The sequence below is a fragment of the Notamacropus eugenii genome, chromosome 2, assembly GCF_028372415.1.
Source record: "Notamacropus eugenii isolate mMacEug1 chromosome 2, mMacEug1.pri_v2, whole genome shotgun sequence".
Lineage (NCBI taxonomy): Eukaryota > Metazoa > Chordata > Mammalia > Diprotodontia > Macropodidae > Notamacropus > Notamacropus eugenii.
The window spans coordinates 137543194-137565460 of NC_092873.1; the positions used below are offsets into that span (position 1 = coordinate 137543194).

Sequence of the window (22267 nt, forward strand, 5' to 3'; positions counted from 1 at the left end):
TTCCAGTTTTGCTATTAACCCACTACATGAATATCATTTCAATTCTCTGGGAATCAGTTTCCATTAATGTAAAATAAAGAGTTTGAACTAGGAAAACTCTATTCCCTTTTGCTCTTAATGTATAATTCTAAGTATGTGTGTCCTTCAAGATCCTTTCTAGTTATCATGAGTTCTAACTAAGGGTCTATGTTATCTTCAAGTATCTTTGAATTTATTCTAAAAGTCTATATTAGCTAGAAGTTATACATATTCCAGAGATGGGGCTTTGGGGCATTTTGAAAATCTCTACTATTAGAAGATCCTTTTGTTTCTAGCTAAGCAAAAAACTAAGACACTGGTGCTAACAATATTCTAAGAAGGAATTAAAATGAACATATATTAATATTTATTATTTTTAATGGAAGTGTTGCAAAGTGGATAGAGTTTCAGTCTTTTAGGAAAATTTAAGTTCAAGTCTGACTATTGACAAATATTAGCTTTGTGACTAAGAGAAAGTCTCAGTACCTCTAAGAAACTCTAAGATCTTAAGCTACAAGTAACTTATTGATCTTATGGGAGTGAAGGGAATTCCCAGAATCAAGAGTTCCATACCTGACTGAAGTCACAGATCTAGATTTCACCTCCTCCCAAAAAATCCAGTATTTTTACATTTTCACTATAACCTCCTAGAATTAAAACTATAATTCTTTTATCCAGAATCATTAATGGGATTAAGTATAAAAGCACTTTGAAAATGATAAAATGCTATGCAAAATGTTGGTCGCTGCTGCTGCTGCTGCTGCTGCTGCTGCTGATACTGAAGATCAATAGTTAGCACTTATATAGTGCTTTCAGGCTTGCAAAGCATTTTTACCAACTATCTCATTTGATTCTCACAAAATTCTGGAGAGGAAGGTGCTATTATTACCCCTATTTTACAGATGAGGAAACTTGATACTGAGAGAAATTAAGTCATTGTCCAAAGTCACACAGCTATCAAGTGTCTGAAACAAGATTTGAACTCTAATCTTCCTAAGACTGGGGCAGCTAGGTGGAACAGCCCAGAGTCAGGAAGTTCTGAGTTTACATGTGGCCTCACACATTTATTACCTGTGTAACTCTGGGCAAGTCATTCAACTTTGTTTGTCTAGGGTCCTCATTTATAAAATGAGCTGGAGAAGGAAATAACAAACCACTCCAATATCTTTGTCAAGAAACCCCCAAACAGGGTCATGAAAAATCAGAAAAGACTGAACAAATAGTGTTTCAGTATTTTGTTATTAAAGATTTTGCTCCTGTCTTTTGTTGATGTTTCCCGTGAAGTGGGAATTGGATGATGCTCACAAGTTGATGGGACTTATAATGTAAAATATTATTTTTGAACAGTCCATATTTTTCTCTCTTCTCAAAGAGAAGGCTGAATTTGGAGCCCAGGTTTCTAAGTTCAAGTCTTTGCTTCACTATTTACTGCCTATTTGACCTTGGGCAAGTCATATAACCTTTTGGGGTCTCAGTTTCTGCATTTATAAATTGAAAGGTAGATAACCTTTTTTGAAATAGGAATAGATAACCTCTGAGATTATTTCTAACTGTAAATCTATAATTCTATAATCCATCTCCAAACAATTAATTTTACTGGGTTATAAGATGTATTTGACTAGCATCTACAGCTCTGTTTTACCTTAGAAAAGCATATCTCCCTGGATCAGTCAACCAGAATTAATTAAGCACCCACTATTTGACAAGTACTGTGCTAACTTCTGGGTTTATAAAGGAAGGAAAACAAAACAAAATAAAACAGCTTTCAGGGAATTCACAACTTAATGGAGGAGAAAACATACAAATAACTGTGTTCAAATAAGACATATACCAAATAAATTGGGAATAATACACAAAGGAAAGGCATCAAGAAGAGGTCCATGCTTTTCATCTTCCATGGACATCCAGAAATCATCTCCTGGTTCTTACTTATAGTATCTTTGCTCCAAACATGAAGAGTATAATTCTCAAATACCCACTGAATTATGCAATAATTATACGCAATATGATTTTAAATAGGCAACTAAATACTACATTACATTGCTTACTGTGTAAGATTGTTTAATAGTTGTTTGCTTCAATATCTGGTGACACCAGAAGTCGTCGTAAACAAGAGGGCACGTTTTACCTACACATAGTCCTCTCCAACTCTCCTACACTTACAAAACTGGTTCATTGTTTGCTTCTTTCCTGCCCCACTCCTCTTGAATAGAAATTGCTTGCTTTAATAATAAAAATATCTCTGAAAATTCTAATAGGAAGGAGCTTGAATGAAGTGAGGCTGGAATATGTAAGTGGCCTTTTCTAGAAGTCACCTATAAAATAGATTTCAATTCATCTTGACAATCTTCTTCCCTTCAAAGGGTGTTTAATAGTTAATAGTTGAATTAAAACAAAATATTTATTGAGTGAAAGATTAGTTGATTCTTTTCTTATTTTACTATGTAATATATATATGATTTATAGAGCATGCATTCTTTATATTCATATATATTTTAAATCTATATTATATAGAGAATGAATATTCTATACATAATGTATATATCTTTTTTTTTTGGAAATTGAATTTGCTAATGGATGACAGCAGGGAAGATTTTTTTCTTAATCTTTGTTAGACCCAGTCTTCTCACATAGGGAAATTTTCATGCAGAGATACAATAATCTAATCTAGCATTATAAAATGCTGTGTAGATGTGGTTTCTTTGGAACATTTTATCATTAATTCATACTAGAGGTAGAATCATGAGCTATTTAGGCAGAAATGTCAGGGCATTTACAAAAGACAAGGCATTTACAAGTATACTTTTTTAAAAATCACACTCTTTTGTGAAAAATAAAGAGAAATTAGTGTGAGCTGCTTAAAAGTCTTACTTCATGCTGTCAACATTCAGTGAGTAAGCAAATCAAAGAAAAGATACAAAGGAAATCAGAATAAGTAAAGAAGCTAAAACATTTAAGTGAAATTCCCTTTTTGAAATTTGGCATACTCAAAAATATGAAAAAAAGGCATTTGGGCAAATTGACCTTGACCAGAACATGATGTTTAGCTAGGAAATGTTTTTGCTAGCAGGCCTGTGGATATGAGTTGGAATAATGAGAAGGAGAGGAAGAAACCTGGTCACCTGTTTATAGAAAATGTAGGCTGGCAAGGTCCTGATGGCATCAAAATGCCTCCCTACCTCTGAGAAAACCCTAGATGGTGGGACATCTAGGTTTAGAAATTGATAGATTCCCTGATAAAAGAAAAATTTATGAGGAATTGTAAATAATGTATAACTTTTCATTCTTTGCCACCAATGGGGTGTCCCCTAAACTCTCAGATTATTTAAATCCCTGCTAACTATAATGCATCATTAAAAAAGTAACGTCCTGAACCAGAATTTTTCAATGATATGCAATTACTCACCTACTTGCTTACCTAATTTGGCTAAACTCCAGTGAGAGCAAATCAGATTATTTTGTCTCTTCTTTTGTGTTACTTTCATCTGGGAGAGCGTGCATATACCAGGGAAAGGACCATTTTTATCTCCATCTCTTTATAGCTCCAAGCAATGCTCTAGCACTCCTCCAAGGGCTGAAATATTTTCTGAGGAAGGTGATGTGGAAAAACTGCCCATCAGCAAATCCTTCTCTCTGTTATTAGTCCCTCTCTGCCTCATTGCTGTGCTGTGTGGAAATGAGTGATTAAGAATTGCCCCTCCAGTGTAGCTATGCCTAAAAAGTATCTTTAAAAACCTACTATTGAATAGTGAGTAGTTGGTATGCTGGACTTAATAAGGAGGACCCAAGCTGCGGACCTCTGACACTTTCTCCCTATGTGATCACAGATTAGTCATTGAATAATGACTGGCATTTATTTGGCATTTTAACACTTACCCTACCTTGACCTCAGTTTCCTCCACTGTAAGATGAGAGATTCTGATTAACTAGCTCTCAATCTGTGATCCTCTAATCTTCTACACTGTTTTTTCCTACCACATAGCATACAGATTATATAACTGGGACAATAAACAAAAATAGGTCTTTAATGTGCACATCTAGGATGAGCCTCTTTAGTCTACAGAATTCTACTAGTTTGGTTTCTTGGCATGCCTTTTGTAGGTGCAAGGCACTGCTCTTACTTTCTTTAACTAAAGTCCTATTTTTTTCTTTCATATCTTATTGCTTGATATTTAATAACAGCAAGCGGTTGTGTGGTGATTTAATATTTGCAAAAGTGTCTTATATAATAACTAGATCATATTTATATGTGGTTTTGAAGTTCACAAAGTACAACAACATTAATAACAGAACAGCCGGCATTTACGTATTACTTTACATTTTGCAAAGTGCTTTCCATGTTATCTCATTTGATAGTCACAACAACTGTATGAATTAGGTACTATTATCATTTTGGGACAAGGAAACTGAGTCTGGGAGATGTTAAGTGACTTGCTCTGGGCTTCATAGCTAGTACATATTTAAGACAGAACTTGAACTTTCCTGACTCAAGGTCCAGCACTATCCAATAGAAAGTTATTAGCTGAATCTAATGCCTTCAGAACCATTGCTTCCAGTGTGTGCTTCCTCTGAGTTTGTCTATTTGTGGTAAAAGTATAATCACATTGTAGCTAGATGCTGTAGTTGATAGAGTCCCTAACTAGGAGTCAGGAAGACTCATCTTCCTGAGTTCAACTCTAACCTCAGATACTCGCTGGCTGTGTGACCCTGGACGAGTCACTTAACCCTGTTTGCCTCAATTTTCTCATCTATAAAATGAACTAGAAAAGGAAATGGCAAATCACTCCACTTCTGCTATCTGCCAAGAAAACACCAAATGGGGTCACAAAGAGTTGGGCATGAACAAAATGACAAAAGAACATATAACAACATGAAATATGATGCAAATTTTTGAAACATCAGAAGCATCAATATAAAGAAAGATTTTTCTTTTTTATAAGGAGACAGAATTTCTAATGAGGTCTCATAGTCTTTGACTTTATTTGGTTTTAACTACTTTTGTTTAAATTTTCCTTTATTTTAAAACCAGTCTTATGATTTAATATTAGTACAGCGGGGGTCCTTAACTTTTTTTTGATGTGTCATGAATCTTATTGGCAATATAGTGAAGCCTATAGGAGTCTTTTCCAAAATAATATTTTTAAATACATGATAAAAATCCCTTGACTTACTACAGAGACAAGTTTTATTGAATGAAATACAGTGATCACAATTTTTAAAAAGTTTTATTGACCATAAGTTAAGAACCTGTGAGGTAGAGGCTCCCTGATGAGAAAGTCAGGTAACTTCCTTTTCCAAAGTAGATCATCATCTACTTTGAAACTTATGGTCCTAGAGTTATAGGGGGACACAGGTAGGTTGATTGACTTGTGTAGTCACATGTGTCACAATCAAAAAGCCATAGCTACTATGTAACATTTACATAGATTTTATTTCTGGATAGTCCATATTGCAAATTTCATCCCTTGTTATCCTCACAATATCCCTGGAAAGTAGGTACTATTATCCCTACATTACAGATGAAGAAACTGAAGCAGAGGTTACACAATTACCCAGAGGGACACAGCAAGTAAGTGTCCGAAGCTGAATTTGAATTCGGACCTTCCTGAGTTCAGGTCTATCTAATGCACCTCCTAAATGCTTTAAAACAGGTTTTCCTGACTCTAAGGCCAGCTCTCCTTCCATTATACCACACTGCCTACTTTTGTTTCAAGAAAGTCTTTGCTTGTATGTCATTTATTTAATGCCATACAATGGAAGGTGAAATTTAAGGTATTCATGTGAATAACTTGTAGGAAGTGAATAGTTCTCTGTAGTCTTGATAGATATGGAAATGCAGTGTGTGTCACAATGGTGCATTGATTCCCCTAATCTATTGTGGCAACAGATTTTTATCTTGGTTAACCTTGTATAACTAAATAATCAAAAAATGCAATCCCTTTCCTCTGGCAATTTCTACCAAAAGGAAAAAAAAAGCAAGATTGAGTGGAATGAAGAGACTTCATCTCTGAATTCCCTTGGTGGCAAATATAAGCACAGAAGGATGAACTCTCTTTATTTTAAATGTAATTCCTGCCTCTTGGACATTTGGATGTATTCAAAAAGATTAAATATTTAAACTAAAGCCTAAGGAAAGAGAAGCACTATTGACTAGAATGACAAATGAAAGTCAGGTACTTTATTATCAAGTGGAAAAATATGTCACCAGTTCCCTCTGCACTCTTATATTAGTGTCATGTTAGCCCTCTTTTCAGTCCTATTTCAGGCACTTAATTGACTGTTAACCTCTGTTACAATAACACAACGCACTTACTAAAGAGCTTCTGTGTGCAATTCACTGTCCTAGGTGGGATACAAAGCAGCATGATCCCTCTACTTAAGGAATTTTATAGGGACTATGTTCAAATCCTATAGTATCTACCCAAAAAGGATAAGAAGGAATTGCTTTGCCTTTGCTAGTTAGGGTAATATGTCAGTGAATACCAGCCGGGAGGCTCAACTACAGACTAGACTAATAAAATTGTATATTTCTCCCTATCTCTTTTTTGTTGCTGTTCAGTCATGGGATTTTTTCTTGGTTATGTCTGTGTATCTCTCTCTACCTGTCTCTATCTTTGTTTGATCTTGTCTCTACCTCCCTGTCTAGGTCTATCTCTCTGTGTGTCTCTCTGCCGCAATGTCTCTCCTGTTCATCTTTGTTTTTCTGCCTTTATTCTGTATTCTCTCTGTGTGTCTCTGTCTCTGTGTTTCTCTCACAAACACATACATACATACATGCACAAGATGGGGGAGGGAGTTTCAATCTGAGATGCTATGAGAGTTTGAAGAAAATTGATGATTTGTTATGTTACCAATCCAGAGTCAATGGGAAAGTATTGAAATTGCAAAATAAAAGTGTGGCTAGTGTTCCCCAAGGTCCATCCATGATGAGTCTCCTGCTTTTATTGCAGAAAATTTAGATCTAGTGTTGTAATGAAAACAAGGAACAGTGTATCCACAATAATTCTCATAGCTGTGAAAATGTGCTTATTTGTTCAGGGACACAGTACCCTTTGAGGCTTCTTCCAAACACTGTAATTTTCTATGAGAAGTTTCAGTATTATTTTTTGGAGAAAAGATACCCCATCACCAAAACTGCGGTGATTGGTTCTAATGTACCAATTACTGCCATGGTCCAGTGATTTAATGTAGAGTGTACAAAGCTCTTTACCCTTATGTTCTACCATCTGTAAAAGTCACATATTTACTTCTGGATGCAGTATAAGGCATTGATTTTAATTCATCAGATGCTCTATGTCTGGAATTCAGTTAATGTAGATATTTTCTGTTTCCCTAAAGACCACTTAAGTCTAACGTAGAGGGTTTTTTTGCTATAGACAAGGTGGAGGGTAGTTATCATCTGTTAGTAATTTTTTTCTCTTTAAGCACTTCAAATTGAATTCAGAATCATTGTTTAGCCTTTTACCCAAATATTTTTTATTTATCATGTGCTGTTTTTAAGCAATATTTTAAAATTCACAATTAGTAGCAGCCTACACTAAAGTTTTACTGTGATGCCACTCTGTAGTGGATATTGCCTCCACAAGTACAAGACCGTAACTCTTCCATGACCTCCCATCCTCTGTGATTTTTGTCCATATCATTTTTTATAAATCTTTCCAGTACACTGAAGGTCTTCCCCTCTGGCTTGTGACTGATGTCACGAGTACCCACACAGAACTCAAACTGTCTATATTTTACCCCTCATTCTTGCTACCTGATCTATTAATTTCCTTTTCCAGGCACACATCATCCTTGATGATGACTTTTATGACACTTATTTTATGCAAGTCATCACTAGTGATATTGTCTTTGGAAGAGTGAAGGCATCTTGATCATTTACAGGGTCGTATTTCAATAATCATCAATCCTTAGGACCACATTGCCTTTTTTTTTAAAGAATGAAATATTGAAAACATTATTTTATCTAGAAAATATAGAAAATCCATAAACTTATTGAATACCTACTATGTTCAAGGCACTATGAAGTTAAACATACCTGAGTTCAAATCCAAGATCTGCTACTTACTATTTCTGAGAACTCATTTCATACCTCAGTTTCCTCATATGTAACATTAGGAGGTTGGTCTATGTGACTTCTAAGACCACTTCCAACTCTAGATCTAGGACACTATGATCACAGTGTAAAGAGTATGTCTCTGAGACTTTGGCAATTTGCTAAGGCCCTTGCAATAGGATCATAGGTAGGTAAATGATACATAGATAGGTAGGGGGAGAGAGAGAGAGAGAGAGAGAGAGAAAGAGAGAGAGAGAGAGAGAGAGAGATGATAGATAGAGTGTATACTCATTAAGTGTTTACTAGGTGTCAGTCACTGGAAATACAACTAGAAAATTATCACTAGCCTGAGGGAGCTTAAAGTCTAATGGGCTGATAAAATGCATAAAGGAGAGCTGGAAAGACAAGAGTTGGTATATGCAGAATAGCATGGAAGTGACCATGAAGTGAGGTAGAGACATGGATCTGGCCCCCAATGTTTCCAGGGGTAAAGTTCAAAGTGTAGGTGATAACTGTTGATCAGGAATTTGAAAGAACATCAGAATCTAATTAGTCTAGTTTACATCTGAGGAAACTGAGGCTCAGGCAGATTAAGTGACTTTATCTCCCATAACACTTCTCTGAAGTAATTATTATTACATTTGAAAAAAATTCCTTATATACTTTTGTATATTTCGTGATTTAGAATTTGTAACAAAGTAAGGCCTAAGTATACAGATCATAATTGAAGCATTTGTTGACTCCTATGCCCAGTCTTCAGCAGTGTGAATGTTCTAACATACGAGATAAATTTGTGTGCTACAGATATTCCAGGTCATAGCTTCACAAAAACAGTGTGTGTGAAAGTGGAATTGATTTCAGATAGTTCAGAATGTACACCCTCCTTTTGTAAGTCCTTTTTACCTTCCTTTGGCCAATGCATGCAAAAAGATGGAGAATACTTCTTACCTCAGCGAACAGCAACTTTTGCCTTGCTTTTTTAATAATGGGGTAAAAAATAGTTGACTTTCATCTACCCTTCACTCCCTGTAGACAATATGCATAATAAAGAGAAGAAATAAGTTCTTTTAAAGCCACTAGGAAAATTGAAGCTAAGGCCATGGGATTTCCAGGAAGAATGGATTATTTCCAAGCACTAAGTAAAGTCTGATGAATTCTGCGGGTACTATAGGACTGAGATAGCAGAGCCCTGAAGCATCGTGTTTTTTTTTTTATCTCCTGTGGAAATGAAGAATTTTTACTATTTTCTGACTTGTTGAAGTAAAATATTTGTTATTTTGATAATGAAATATCCATTACCAAACATTTAATAAGAGATTACTATGTACTAAATGCTGGGAATGTAATTTGAAAGCAAAAATAATGCACTGACCTCAAATAGCTTCCATTCTAATAATAAAGACTTATAAGTCTAAACACTTTTTTTTACATCCAAGAACAGAAATTTGTGTCTATTATCTATTAGTATGAGCCAGAGTTTTCTTTAAAGATCATTTGGGCTTTTATATGTCCCAATATCTAAAGATAGAAGTGACCTTAAATGTCCTCCAGGCCAATTCTTTCATTTTGCCAATCTGGAAACAGGTAAAACCTTGCCCAAAGTCACATAGGTAGTAAGGAACAAACCTTGTATCCAAACTCAGTTCTACTGATTGCAAATGCTTGCTTACCTAACACTATCTCTTTATGCCAAATTACAGGCCAGGGAGAAAAAGTATCCTATGCTATAAACTCCAAATAATAGAGGTACATGATGGAAAGCCTGAAAAATCTTTAAGTACATTTTCACTAATGTTATACTATAATACATAACCAATTTAATTTGGAACTAAGAGCCAGTTGTCAAGTAATACATTTATAGAGCTAATACTGTTAACATCTTAATTTTCCTCTCCTCTTGATTTAAATTACAATTTCCTTTAAAATAAAAATCCACTTCTAAAATGCCTAATGGATTTTACTTTAATTTTTCTGTTGTGTTAGCTTTTATAGCTTTCCCCTACTGTCTTTCCATTTTACCCTTCTCTGGGACACTTGTAAGAAAATTTTAATGGGGATCACAGTATGGGCCCATGTGAAAATTAAGTGAACTGCATTATCTTAACTGGAAATTGATTAGAAAATACAGTGTTCAAGTGATCATCAGCATAATTGGCTTGAATTATTTTCTTGACACATCAAATAGTCTATAAAGAGCTTTTGATTTAGGAGGATGTCCTGAGTTCAAGTCTGGACTTTACCATTTCCTACCTGTATGATTTAGAGAAAAAGCCTTCACTTTACTTTAGTTTCTTCATCTATAAAATGAAGTTGAACCAAATGACCTCTACAATCCCTTCCATCTTTAAATCTGTTATCCTTCGATATATTAATTTTGGCAGGCCTGTCATTTTCTTCAAAGTAACCTAAATTTTTCTTGAAACTATCGGTTGCCATGGTATTTCAGTGTCAGATTTTACAGGAAATGATAAGACTGGTTTATATAAATCCTTTAGCTATAAAAAGAAAATGTTAAAATGGGTAAACAAAAGTATCACTATGACCATCTTATAGGATTTACAAAGTAGCAAAGTCTTCAACTTCATCAGTTCCTTTCTGTGCCTCATTTTTCTCATCAAATGATCAAATGATCACAACGACTATTGCCTGTTTGAAAAGGTTATTATGAGAAGCTGAACTGAGATAAGGTCTTTGGAAAGGGCTATCAGATGTTAATTCACACACTGTGATGGATTCACCTAGAGAATCAGATGGCTTGATTTTTCCTTTATTAATATGTTTTAGGATGCCTTTTGTATTTATGTTGTAACCATGGCAAAAAATAATAATAATAATCCCCTCCAGACTGAAGCTTTCCTCATGGCAGTGCAAAACAATTATGTAAGAAACATTCAATGTGGTGACCACATCTGACAATCTAAATTATATTCTGCCCTAGTAGTTCCCTACTGATAGTCTGATTTTTCAAAGCAGAACCAATATTGTGAGTTTTCAAAACAGAATGATAATATAGGGGGAAATAGAATTGTCTTTCTTCTATGGATAGGCTTCACATAAACGCAAATATACACACACATTTCCACAAACCATCATCAAATTGTTTTTTCAAGAAGCTGTTTGCAAGGATATTCATTTTTATTATCAAACTGTCTTTCTCAAATGCCATTGCATCTGCCTTGGTTATGTTAACATTGTTAGGCTGCGCTACCCTGATTCCAACAGTTCTGTCTCCCAGGGTAATTTTTGCAGTGTATTCTGCAGTAGAAGGACTAGAAGGTCACTAGAAGGACCTGATATATCAATAGACATAATTTGAATATATATGTGTACCTATATATGCATATCTGCATATATTTACTAAAATTTTTCTTGTCTATGCAAGTATACTTTTACAAATAATTATAAGCATATATTATATAATTTTACTTTGAAATATTTTTTAATTCATCATACTACCTCATTTTCTTTCTCTTAAATTTTTTTTAAAAAGTACACTGAGTCAATGCAAACTTGGTTCTTGGAGGCATTCTTAAATTTCAGTTTATCTTAATTTTCTTGTGCTTTGGGCTTATGTTGCTTATGTTGATTTCATGTGATTATGCTGAAATGTGGCAAAGGATTCTATTGATTGTGGAATTTTTTCTTCATAGTGGCTAGTATTCAGAAGCTTCCTGCAGCTTCTGTTTTAACAGACATCAATTTCCCAATGAAAGGAAGGAAAGGAATGGTCGACTGGGCAAGAAACTCAGAAGACAGGGTAGTTATTCCTAAAAATATCTTCACACCAATGTCCTCAAGAGGTAAGGATATATTAGATTACCATATGACCAATACCAGATTTTTTTTCAACATTTAACTGTATTATTGGAACTAAAATATTTTTTCTGATAGTAAAATTAAATTCCAGACAAATGAGAAATCAGTCAGTTGAGTAGCATCTATTAAGCACCTGCTTTGTTCAAAGTATTGTGATCTAAATACTTGGGATAATTAGAAATATAAAGTCCCTAATCTCAAAGAGTTCACAGTATTTTGAAGGAGATAACATACATACAATTCTGTACAAATAAAAAAGAACTAAAATTAAGGAGGACTAGGAAAAACTTCTTGCAGAAGTTAAGACTTTAGCTGAGACTTGAGGAAAGCCATGGAACCTAGGGGATGGAAATAAGAAAGGAGAGAATTCCAAGCATAGGGGACAGCCAATGAAAATGGCTGTTGGAAGATGGAATATGATGAGCAAAGAGCAGCAAAGAAGCCAGTATCACTGGATAGTAAAATAGTATACGTAAATGGAAAAGCTTTGTTATACTTAAAAAAAATTCCTCAAATGTGCTACTAAGTAGGAAACATGTTTGTTTATTCTATATGACTCTAAATGGCTAGGGGGGAAATCCTTGATTTCGTAAAAATGAAAAGAAATAATAAAAAAAATATATTTTATATGGTACAGTTAAAAGCATATTCAATTTGGAATCAGAGGAGCAGGTAAACTCTGGTTCCTCCACTTGTTTCCTTTGTGACAATAGGCAAGTCATTTAACTTGTATGGACCTCAGATTCCATTTCTGTGGAAAAGGAAAGTGCTCAACTAGATGAACACTAAGGTCCTTCTCAATTGTCAATCTATCATCCTATCATTTTTCAGAATTAATACATATTTTCAAAAATTTCATTCTTCCAAATGAGGATTGGGCTTGTAATCTCTTAAATTGCTTTCAGCTTCGAATCTTTATTCTATGTTTTATGATTTTTGGCTTAATTTCCCCCTTCTTGCTTTTGAGTATACTTTCTATGACTCCTCCAAAGCCTTAAGAAACATTGACATTACTTTACCCCTTCCTCACCAGTTACATGTCTCTGGCTGCCATTAATGGCTTTAAAGCAGGTGCCTTATGTCAGGAGTGAGACAGTGAAAGAAACTGTCCCTACTCTGACCCATACGTCAGAGAAACTAAATAATGGTCCTTAAAGTCAGCCAACCAGTCAGTCAAGAAACATTTATATTAAAGGTGCTAGGCATTATGCTAACCACTAAGAATACAAAGAAAGGCAAAAAAAATCCCTGCCTTCAGTTAGCTTATATTTTAATGGAGAAAAGAATCTCTTCCTGTTCAGCTTTCATACTGCCTATGAGTGTTGGCAGAGTAGGAAAGTTGGGAAAGGTCTAATAGTCTGTAGTATTTTAAAATGTACCTTTTTCTTGCTTTTGTATTAATATGCTTATTTTTTTTCCCTTTAGAATTAGATGAATCTTCTGTGTTTGTCCTTGGAGCAGTTCTATATAAAAATTTAGATCTTATTTTGCCTACTTTGAGGTAAGAAAAAAATGTAAAGATGCTATTTATTATAGGGCATACTATGTAAAATGGCAGCTCAGTTGACATAGGTTTGGGTAAACATAGAGAGTTTTGTCTTGTTATTTTCCAAAAGATATGTTAAACAATTTTATTTCAAAGTTAATTTAAAATGTATAACATGCTATTTAGACAACATGCAAGAGTGGGTAGATAGCAGACTTCAGGGTCAGGAAGACCTGGGTTCAGTTTTCCTTTTTAACTCATCTTGGCTCTATGACCTGGGCTCTCATATTCCCAGGCAACCCTCTAACATCAGAAATGCACATCTACTTTGGTAGGAATATCCTCATCCAGAGTTCTCTACCCTCAATGAAATAAAAACCCTGGCCCCATCCCAATATGATAGTAATCCATTCATTAAATTGGATTATCTGATTATAGCCCTGTGATTCTTATTTAACTAATTCTATCTTGACTCAAAGACAAAAAAAGATTCTTTAAGGCTATTTAATGTAATGAGTGGTAGAAAAAAAAATTAAACTAACTCCTCTATTTGTAATTAATGCTACCATTCATCAATATAATATGATCACTTAAAGTACTCCATGCCTCCCTTCATTTGCACAAGATCTCAATTTACCTCTAAATACAATTTCAATTACATCTACATTAAGAAATAATGCATGTGATCTGTTAAGAGACTATTTTTGGACAAACCCCATCGATTTGTAGTTTTGTTTTGTTTTTCTCCTCACACACTCCAGAAATAAGGTAATTACAAAGAGAAATCACTGATCTTACCTTGTGTCATTAAAATATCTTTTTTGCCTCACAAGAATTTCCCATAATTCGTTGCAAATATCCTTTAGAATACCTGTTCACAGCACTTCCATCTGCTACACCCTTCAGCACTCCTCTTGGGAGAATTGATGTTAATGAGGATTCCTAATTATCAACTGTATTGTATTAAAATTACAAAGCAGCCTGCGTACTCACTCCTTTATGAGTAAGGCTTTAACTTTTTTTTTTCTAGAGAATATGTGGATGATGTACATATTCTTAGAGGGAGATAACAAACCGTACAATAAATAAAAACAATTAGAGCTCAACCCACCATAAAGCAGACTGCTGCAAAAGCTTCCAGGCCTTTCTAAACTCTGCAGCTGCAGCAAACAGTTATGATTCTTTGGGGAAAATCATTCTTTGGGAGACATGTTATTAGTGTAGTCAGTGAGTCACCCAGATTTCCTAATGTGGAACAGGCTCTCCCACCACCAAAGAGTCATTAGTCAGGCAGAGAAAATGTACAGAGGGGACATGGTACCTTATTTTCATTAATGCCCTTCTTGCATGGGATTAGAGATTTCACAGTCAGCTAGGTGTAGGTTTACATTTGCTTTGCTTAGAGGGGGAGAGAGGATGGTGTTTGCGTGTTAATGAAAATGCTTCCCTCTGATTTCCACAGTTGCTTTAAGTATAGAACATGTTTATCCATGAGAACTTTCTCTTAGGCTCCAGGCCTGCAAGGAAACCCTGTGGAAATAGACATAATCATTCCCTGGAACTGTGGTTAAAACAGTTCTGTTCCATTTTCTCAGACCTCAGGCCCACAGGAATTTAGGCCTTCTAGTTCAGTTTTGTTTCTTTTTCTGTTTAAATCTATTATTTCACTAAGGAAGAAAGGGAGGGGAGGAGGGGAGGGAGGAAGGAAGGATGAAAGGAAGGAAGGAAGAAAAAAAAAGTGCTCAAAACCTATTTTGAGCCTGAGGAAACTGAGGTAGAAAGAGGTTAAATGACTTGCCCAAGGTCCTATACCTGACTCCTCTCTAGGTACTCTTATCTACTGCACCATAGGCAGCTTCCAGTGAAGAAAAATATTCTACCAATTCAGGTCAGCACTTCTCTCTGAGTTTATAGTCTTGGCTGTGTGGCACACTGAGAAGTTAAGTGACTTCCCCAGAGTCATACAACTTCAGTATGTGTCGGAAAAAAACTTAAATCCAGATTGTTCATATCCCTCCTACTCATAGGCTATACTGCCTCTAGCTAATGGTATCTAATACAACAAACAAACTTTGGGGTCTTTCTCTGGAGCTAAAATGGCACTTATACCACTGGCCCTCTTTCCCTGAATTAGGTCTATTGATTTCATCTGCCTTGTGCTTTCAGGGTGCACAGCTTATAGGCTAATCCCCATGAAAGTAGTTTTCTAGAATCCAGTTAGATTCACTCAGTATCTTTGTTTGTCCTTCTGTAAAACAGGCATAAACATATATAGCCCTATTTACTTTTAAGGGATACTATTAAAATAAATAGAATATTCAGCATAAAAGTGCTCTGGTTTTCTTACAATTCATTATTTTAGCTTAAATGTGCTAAAATTATATATTATCATATTATATAAATCAATCAGAAACAATGAATTAAATGCCCACTGTGACAGGCACTGAGCTAGGATCTGTTAATACAAAAACAAAAATAAAAGTTTTTGCCTTTATGGAATTACATTGCATCAGGGGAGAGAAAATGTAGGTACGTAGGAAATGTAATCTTTTGGGAGGAACTCTATCAACTAGGGGATTTCAAAAGACTGACGCTGGAAGGGGCATTTGAACTGTGAGATGGCAATAAATAATCATTTTATAGAGGATAGGGACAGGACCTGTGGTTTCACTGTTGGAGAGAACTCAATCATGAGTAAACCCCTTCTACCAATGCAAGTCAATACCTTTGCTCCAACTAATTGTCTTATCAAGTTTCCTGAAGCACTGAAGGGTGAAGAGACTGACCCTTAGTAACACATGCTCCAGAAGCTGAAGAATTCAGATCTTCCTGACTCCAAGGCCAGTTTCTCTCCACTATGCCACATTTTATCTCTTCAATAATATATAATAATTATTATTTTTATAGTACATGCATATTATATTGTGATGGTGGTGATGTTATTTTGAAAAGTGCCTCTCTAAACAGATAGCTCATATCTATATAGAACTTTGAGGTTCACGCTTTTCTTGCAAGAACTCAGTGAGACAGGTAGTTTGATGGGTTTCAGCATCTCTAATTTACGTATGGGAAAACAGGATCAAAGAATCACATGAATCCAAGTCATCAGAGTCCCAGGCAAACCTCTTTGAAAAACAGCACAGGAATTTGATTATTTATATACCAGAATCCTCTTATCCTATAAAAAAGAATATATGCTAACTCTATAAACATATCGATATTCTTTACTTTAGTTCATTCAATGTGTATTGACATTTTAATCAAGATGCTGGTAATTATAACCATCAATGCTTATGGAGAAGCTATAGAGGTTATTGGTACTAAACTTGAGGAGACAAGAATTTTAGTCTCAGGCTCACATTACCTACATGTATGATCTTAGAAGAGACATTCAATTTTTTTCTGAGCTTCAGTTTCTTTGTCTGCAAAATGAATGATTTGAATTCAGTGCTCTCTAAATTTTCTTCCTAAAACTCATGTTCTTTGAGTCTGTGAAAATTTTGATCATGGTTCAATACTACAATTCAGTTTCTTTGAAGAGAAACAAGAGGTATAAAGACTTCTTTTTTTTTGGATGTTAAGTGCAGAATATCTGAATTCAACATTTATCCTGAAATGACTGCTGACATGCCTAAATTTAAGATCTAACCAGCAAAAGCAGCCATATGTGCCGTAGTAAAAAAAGTACTGGACTTGGAGTCAGTAGATACCTGAAATTACTTTCTCTGTGATTTTTGTTGTTACAACTTTTCTGACCATCAATCTCTTCATCTATAAAATAGAAGTGATAATAACTGGACTAGATACTTCATTGAGCTGTTATAAGGATCAAATTAAATCTACAATTATTCATATTGTGATCATTTGACCAACCAATAAAAATGTATATTCAGAATATTAAAGCAGTTCATAAATCTCATACATTTAGTTATGCTTTGATCTATCATTGAGAATATTCTTCATTCTTATATTGAATATCCTCCAGGTTTCATCTTTCAGACTTCATTTTTTATTTCATATTTTCCTTGGGGCAAGGATTCTGCTTTCTTCTTTTGTACTGCTGTCCCAATTCCCACTCCCACCATTAAAGCACCTTCTGGGAGATTTTCTGTGGGTGCTTAATAAGTAATGTTTGAATTCATAATTTCTCCAGTTCTGTTAATATTTGAATATTGAACTATAGCCCAGAAAAATATATGGTACTTCAAATAGAGAATAGGAACTAAACCTGTGATTTCATATGTAGAAGGAGTTCCTAGATATGGAAAATCTTCCCACCCACACAGGTCAATATTTTCCCTGCAGCTTCTCATCTTAGAGAGGAACCTACATCACCAAGGGGTTCATTTACTCACACAAGGTCAAATATTCAGTTTGTGTCAGAGGTGGGTCTTAAAACGTAGTCTCCAAGGTCAACTCTCTCCTATGTCAACTTCTCTTTTTGAAAATGTTAATATTCATTCCATTTTTTAAAAAAATAACTTTTAGAGGATCAATGTTGTAGAGCAGCTATTTTAATGAAATATTACCTATTTCATTTTTCTTTTATGAGAAAATTAGTTTGAATTTTCAAAGAAAAGCATGGTGCATTAAGTTAGCTAGCTTCAAATAAGAAAAAATAATCTCTGCATGAAAGGTAAAAGTATACTAAATTTCTCTCATAAACTCATTAGAAATTCACCCTTATTATATGCATTATTCTTCTAAAATATGTCTTTGTTTTCCTAATTATTTATTGAAATTTCTAGGGCCTAATTTAATACAGACTGAATGATGTTTCCATAGTTGTGTGGTCCCAAGGGTTGATACACATGCATATTACTGTTAGGTTTGCAGAAAATTGATTTTCTGTACACAAGTTTTCAAAACAATACTATGTATAATTTCCCTCTAGGGTGTTCTGAAGGAAAACATGAAATGTTATATGTAGAGATCATTTTAAAAGTTTCCTTCACACAAGAAGAGAAACAACTTTTTGTGCTTACATTTCAAGTTTTTTGTTTTCTATATTAGTCCTTACATACATACCTATATCATGTGAGGTATAATCTTTTTCACCATTTGGTTTTCTTGCTTTTTAAATTTAAATGGATTCAGGTGTTCCTGACACACTGTACAGTATTCAAGGATTGGATGATTGTATCATAGACTTGCAATTGGACTGGACCATTTCTTGCTTTTTAAATTTAAATGGATTCAGGTGTTCCTGACACACTGTACAGTATTCAAGGATAGGATGATTGTATCATAGACTTGCAATTGGACTGGACCATAAAACTAATCTAATTCAAACCCTGTGATTCCTATTTCAAAAAAGTCAATTAAAAGCCTGAGGGAAGAACGACTGTGTCCTTTTTAATAGAATGTTATCCCTCACCTCTGCTTCCTGGTTTCCCTGGTTTCCTTTCCTGATCCATCCTGATTGCCTTCTCTCCAGTGATTATATCCAATCCAAATTGGACGTATGTCCAATGTATGTCGCTTTTTGTACATGGTTATGTGCAAGTCTCCCCCAGTAGATTATGAACTCCTCCAGAGCACAGACAGGTTTGTTGTTTTTTTTTTGGTTTGTTTTACTGTACAGTGCTTGTCCATGGTCACATAAGTAATGAGTAGAGTAGCTAGAATTCAAGCCCAGACCTTCTAACAACTAATTCAACTCTCTTTTCACTCTGTAATTTTAAATTTCATGTAGACTTTTCCAGAATTATCCTCTTATAACCATACTTTTAGTCTGTGACTTTATAAACAGTGAAAGGAAGTTTCCAAATTAGACCATAAATCAGGTCAGCGAGCATTTATTAGCCCTTGCTCTCAAGGAGGTTACAGTCTACTAGGATAGAGAAGTTGTTGCATCATCCCTGAAGGGAGAGCACAGATAATTCTCTCACTGGTCAATAAGTCAATCAACATTTAATAAGTATCTGTAATGTGTCAGGCACTGTACAGTAAAATAAACCAAAACAAACAAACAAACAAACAAAACCTGTCCGTGCTCTGGAGGAGTTCATAATCTGCTGGGGGAGACTTGCACATAACCATGTACAAAAAGCGACATACATTGGACACATCCAATTTGGATTGGATATAATCACTGGAGAGAAGGCAATCAGGATGGATCAGGAAAGGAAACCAGGGAAACCAGGAAGCAGAGGTGAGGGATAACATTCTATTAAAAAGGACACAGTCGTTCTTCCCCAGACTCCGGAGCAGGAAGCGGCTTCGGAGTCCCGGGTTTGGAACCGAGACCCCCGAGGCGGAGGTCCCCAGCGGATGGCCGAGCCCAGCCCAGGGAGGAGTGAAGCGACGCCGGCCCGCGACCAGACGGCTCCCGCCCTTTCCCCTCCCCTAGCGCAGCATTATGGATGCAAGCTTATTAAAAGAAGGGGAGCTCTTCAAAAAACAAGCCCTCTCGGCACTTTCTGAGTCGTCCTCGAGGTCCAAGAAGAAGAAAGCCAAGGCCGAGCAGGGAGGATCCTCAGGCTCCAAACAAAATTCAGATCGCAGTAATGGATCCTTTCACTTCAAAGCCCTTTCCGGAGGCTCCGGATACAAATTTGGAGTTCTTGCAAAGACTGTAAATTACATGAAGACCCGACATCAGAGAGGTGATACCCACCCACTGACTTTACAAGAAATTTTGGATGAAACCCAGCATTTGGACGTAGGGCTTAAACAGAAACAATGGCTGATGTCAACAACCCCAAAATGGAAGTAGTAGATGGGAAGTACACCTTCAAGCCCAAGTACAGCCTTAAAGATAAGAAGGCCTTGCTTCAGCTCCTAGTCAAGCATGACCAGAGAGGCTTGGGAGGGATCCTCCCAGAAGACATTGAGGAGGGGCTGCCCAATGCCCAGAAAGCCATCAAGGCCTTAGGGGACCAGATCATCTTTGTCACACCTGACAAAAAGAAGATCCTTTTTTTCAATGATAAGAGCTGTCAGTTTACCATGGATGAAGAATCTCAGAAACTTTGGAGGAAGATTACTGTGGATTCTATGCATGAGGAGAAAATTGAAGAGTATCTGAAGCGACAGGGGATCTCTTCTGTGCAGGAGTCTGGACCAAAGACAGTGGCTCCCATCCAGCGGAGGAAGAAACTAGTCTCGCAGAAGAAAGGAAGGTTCAAGACCCGCCATGAGCACTTGGCCAGGGTCTTGAAGGATCATCTGACCTTGCACCAGGCAAGCAGTAGTGGTTTCCTTTCTAATCAGCTGCATTCACAGAGGACCTCGACTGAGGAGGGCAGACCCTTCTTCACGACTGGAGAGGAAGCAGCTCTGTTGACAGAACCAAGTGGGAAGTACCAGCCTCCTCTGGCCTTGCTTGGACTGAGTGGCTGCGAGGTTATTCTCTTGGGTTCGTTCACCTTGTGAAAGAGGTGCCTGCCACCATTGTGGTCATCTGATGGTTAACGATGCTTCTGTTCATGGTTCCACTTCCCCCTTCTGTTATTAGAGCAAGGTTGCCAATAGAATTGAATACAATGTGTATTTATTCTAAGAGAACCTATTTATAATAAAATCATTGTAAAACCATGTTCGAGGGGGGGAAAAGGACATAGTCAGTTAAAATGCTTGCAGCTAGGGGAGCATTAGCAAAGAGTCCAGTGTAACTAGATTTCAGAGAATATGATGAGGTGTGAGGCATAAGGAGACTGGAAGAATGTAGGGGAAAGGTACAGATTATGAAGGGACTTAAACTCCAAACAGAGGATTCTATATTTGATCATGGAGGTAATAGGGAACCACTGGAGTTTATTAAGGGCAAAAGATGACATGCTCAGACCTGTGCTTTGGGAAGATCTCTTTGTTAACTGAGTGAAGGATGTGCTAGAGTGAGGAGAGACTTGTGGCAGGCAGATCAAACAGCAGGCTCTCTATTGCAATAGTCCTAGTTCTGAGGTGATAAGGGCCTGTATCAGGGTAGGAGTGTCAGAGAGGAGAAGAGTGTATTCAGGAGATATGAACAAGGTAAAATCAATACGCCTTGTCAACAGATTGTATATGGGAGGTGAGAGATAGTGAGGAGTCAAGATTACCACCCTGTGGACAGAGAGGATACTGGTACACTCTACAGTAATAAAGAACTTTGGAATTGGGGGTGATTTGGGAGCGGGATAATGAATTCAGTTTTGGACATTGAGTTTAAAACATCTACAGTAAATTCAGGCTAATAGGTAGGAGAACAAGGAGAGAAAACTCTCATGAAAACCTAGAAAAAAAACCAGTAACAAGGAGAAAAGAGTGATCAGCGATGTCAAAAGCTGTAGAGAGATCAAAAAGGTTGGGAAGTGAGGAAAAGGACATTAGATCTGGGTAGCAAGATTCCTCCATTAAGTAGCCTCCTCTCTCTAACACACCCCTTGCACAGTAAGGAAAGCATCCATGGGTCTATGAAACTCACCATTTCTGAGGTCCACTAGTCAGATTCCTAAATTCTTCCTATTGATGGATGAAGGGAATAAGAATGAAACAATATTGAGGGAGATTTTATTTTTTCTATAAAATGCATATATAGAATAATCATGTATGCTATTTTCAATATATATTGAATATATTCCATATTTTGAATATATTTGAATATATTCAATATATTGAATATTCAATATATATCAATAAATATATATGGATTTTTTTAAAAGAAGCAAATAAAAATATGAATTCCATCAGACTATGATAATGACCGGAATAATACAGTAAAATGAAAAAAACTGCAACGTTCTAATAAATCAGTAGCGGTCCAAAAATTAACCTCTAAAAATGGAACAAATTTAAATATTGCAAAACCACAGGAATTTGCTGTCAAGTGCTCTGACCTAATAAAGATAAATGATGCTGAAATTTCTCTATATTTAGGAAATGGAACTCATTTCAGTTCCTCATATTAC

At 35.9% G+C, this 22267-nt stretch overlaps 1 protein-coding gene and 1 pseudogene across 4 annotated transcripts in view; both read left to right on the forward strand.

Annotated features, from left to right (window-relative positions):
* Positions 1-22267, forward strand: part of ADGRB3 (adhesion G protein-coupled receptor B3) — an 897850-nt gene that overhangs the window by 481110 nt on the left and 394473 nt on the right. For all 4 annotated transcript variants that reach the window (XM_072642564.1, XM_072642566.1, XM_072642567.1 and 1 more), the window contains exons 14-15: positions 11725-11874; positions 13316-13391. In XM_072642564.1, coding sequence (XP_072498665.1) covers positions 11725-11874; positions 13316-13391 — 226 coding nt within the window. The remainder of the gene's footprint in view (positions 1-11724; positions 11875-13315; positions 13392-22267) is intronic.
* LOC140526388 (general transcription factor IIE subunit 2 pseudogene) lies at positions 19531-20815 on the forward strand (annotated as a pseudogene).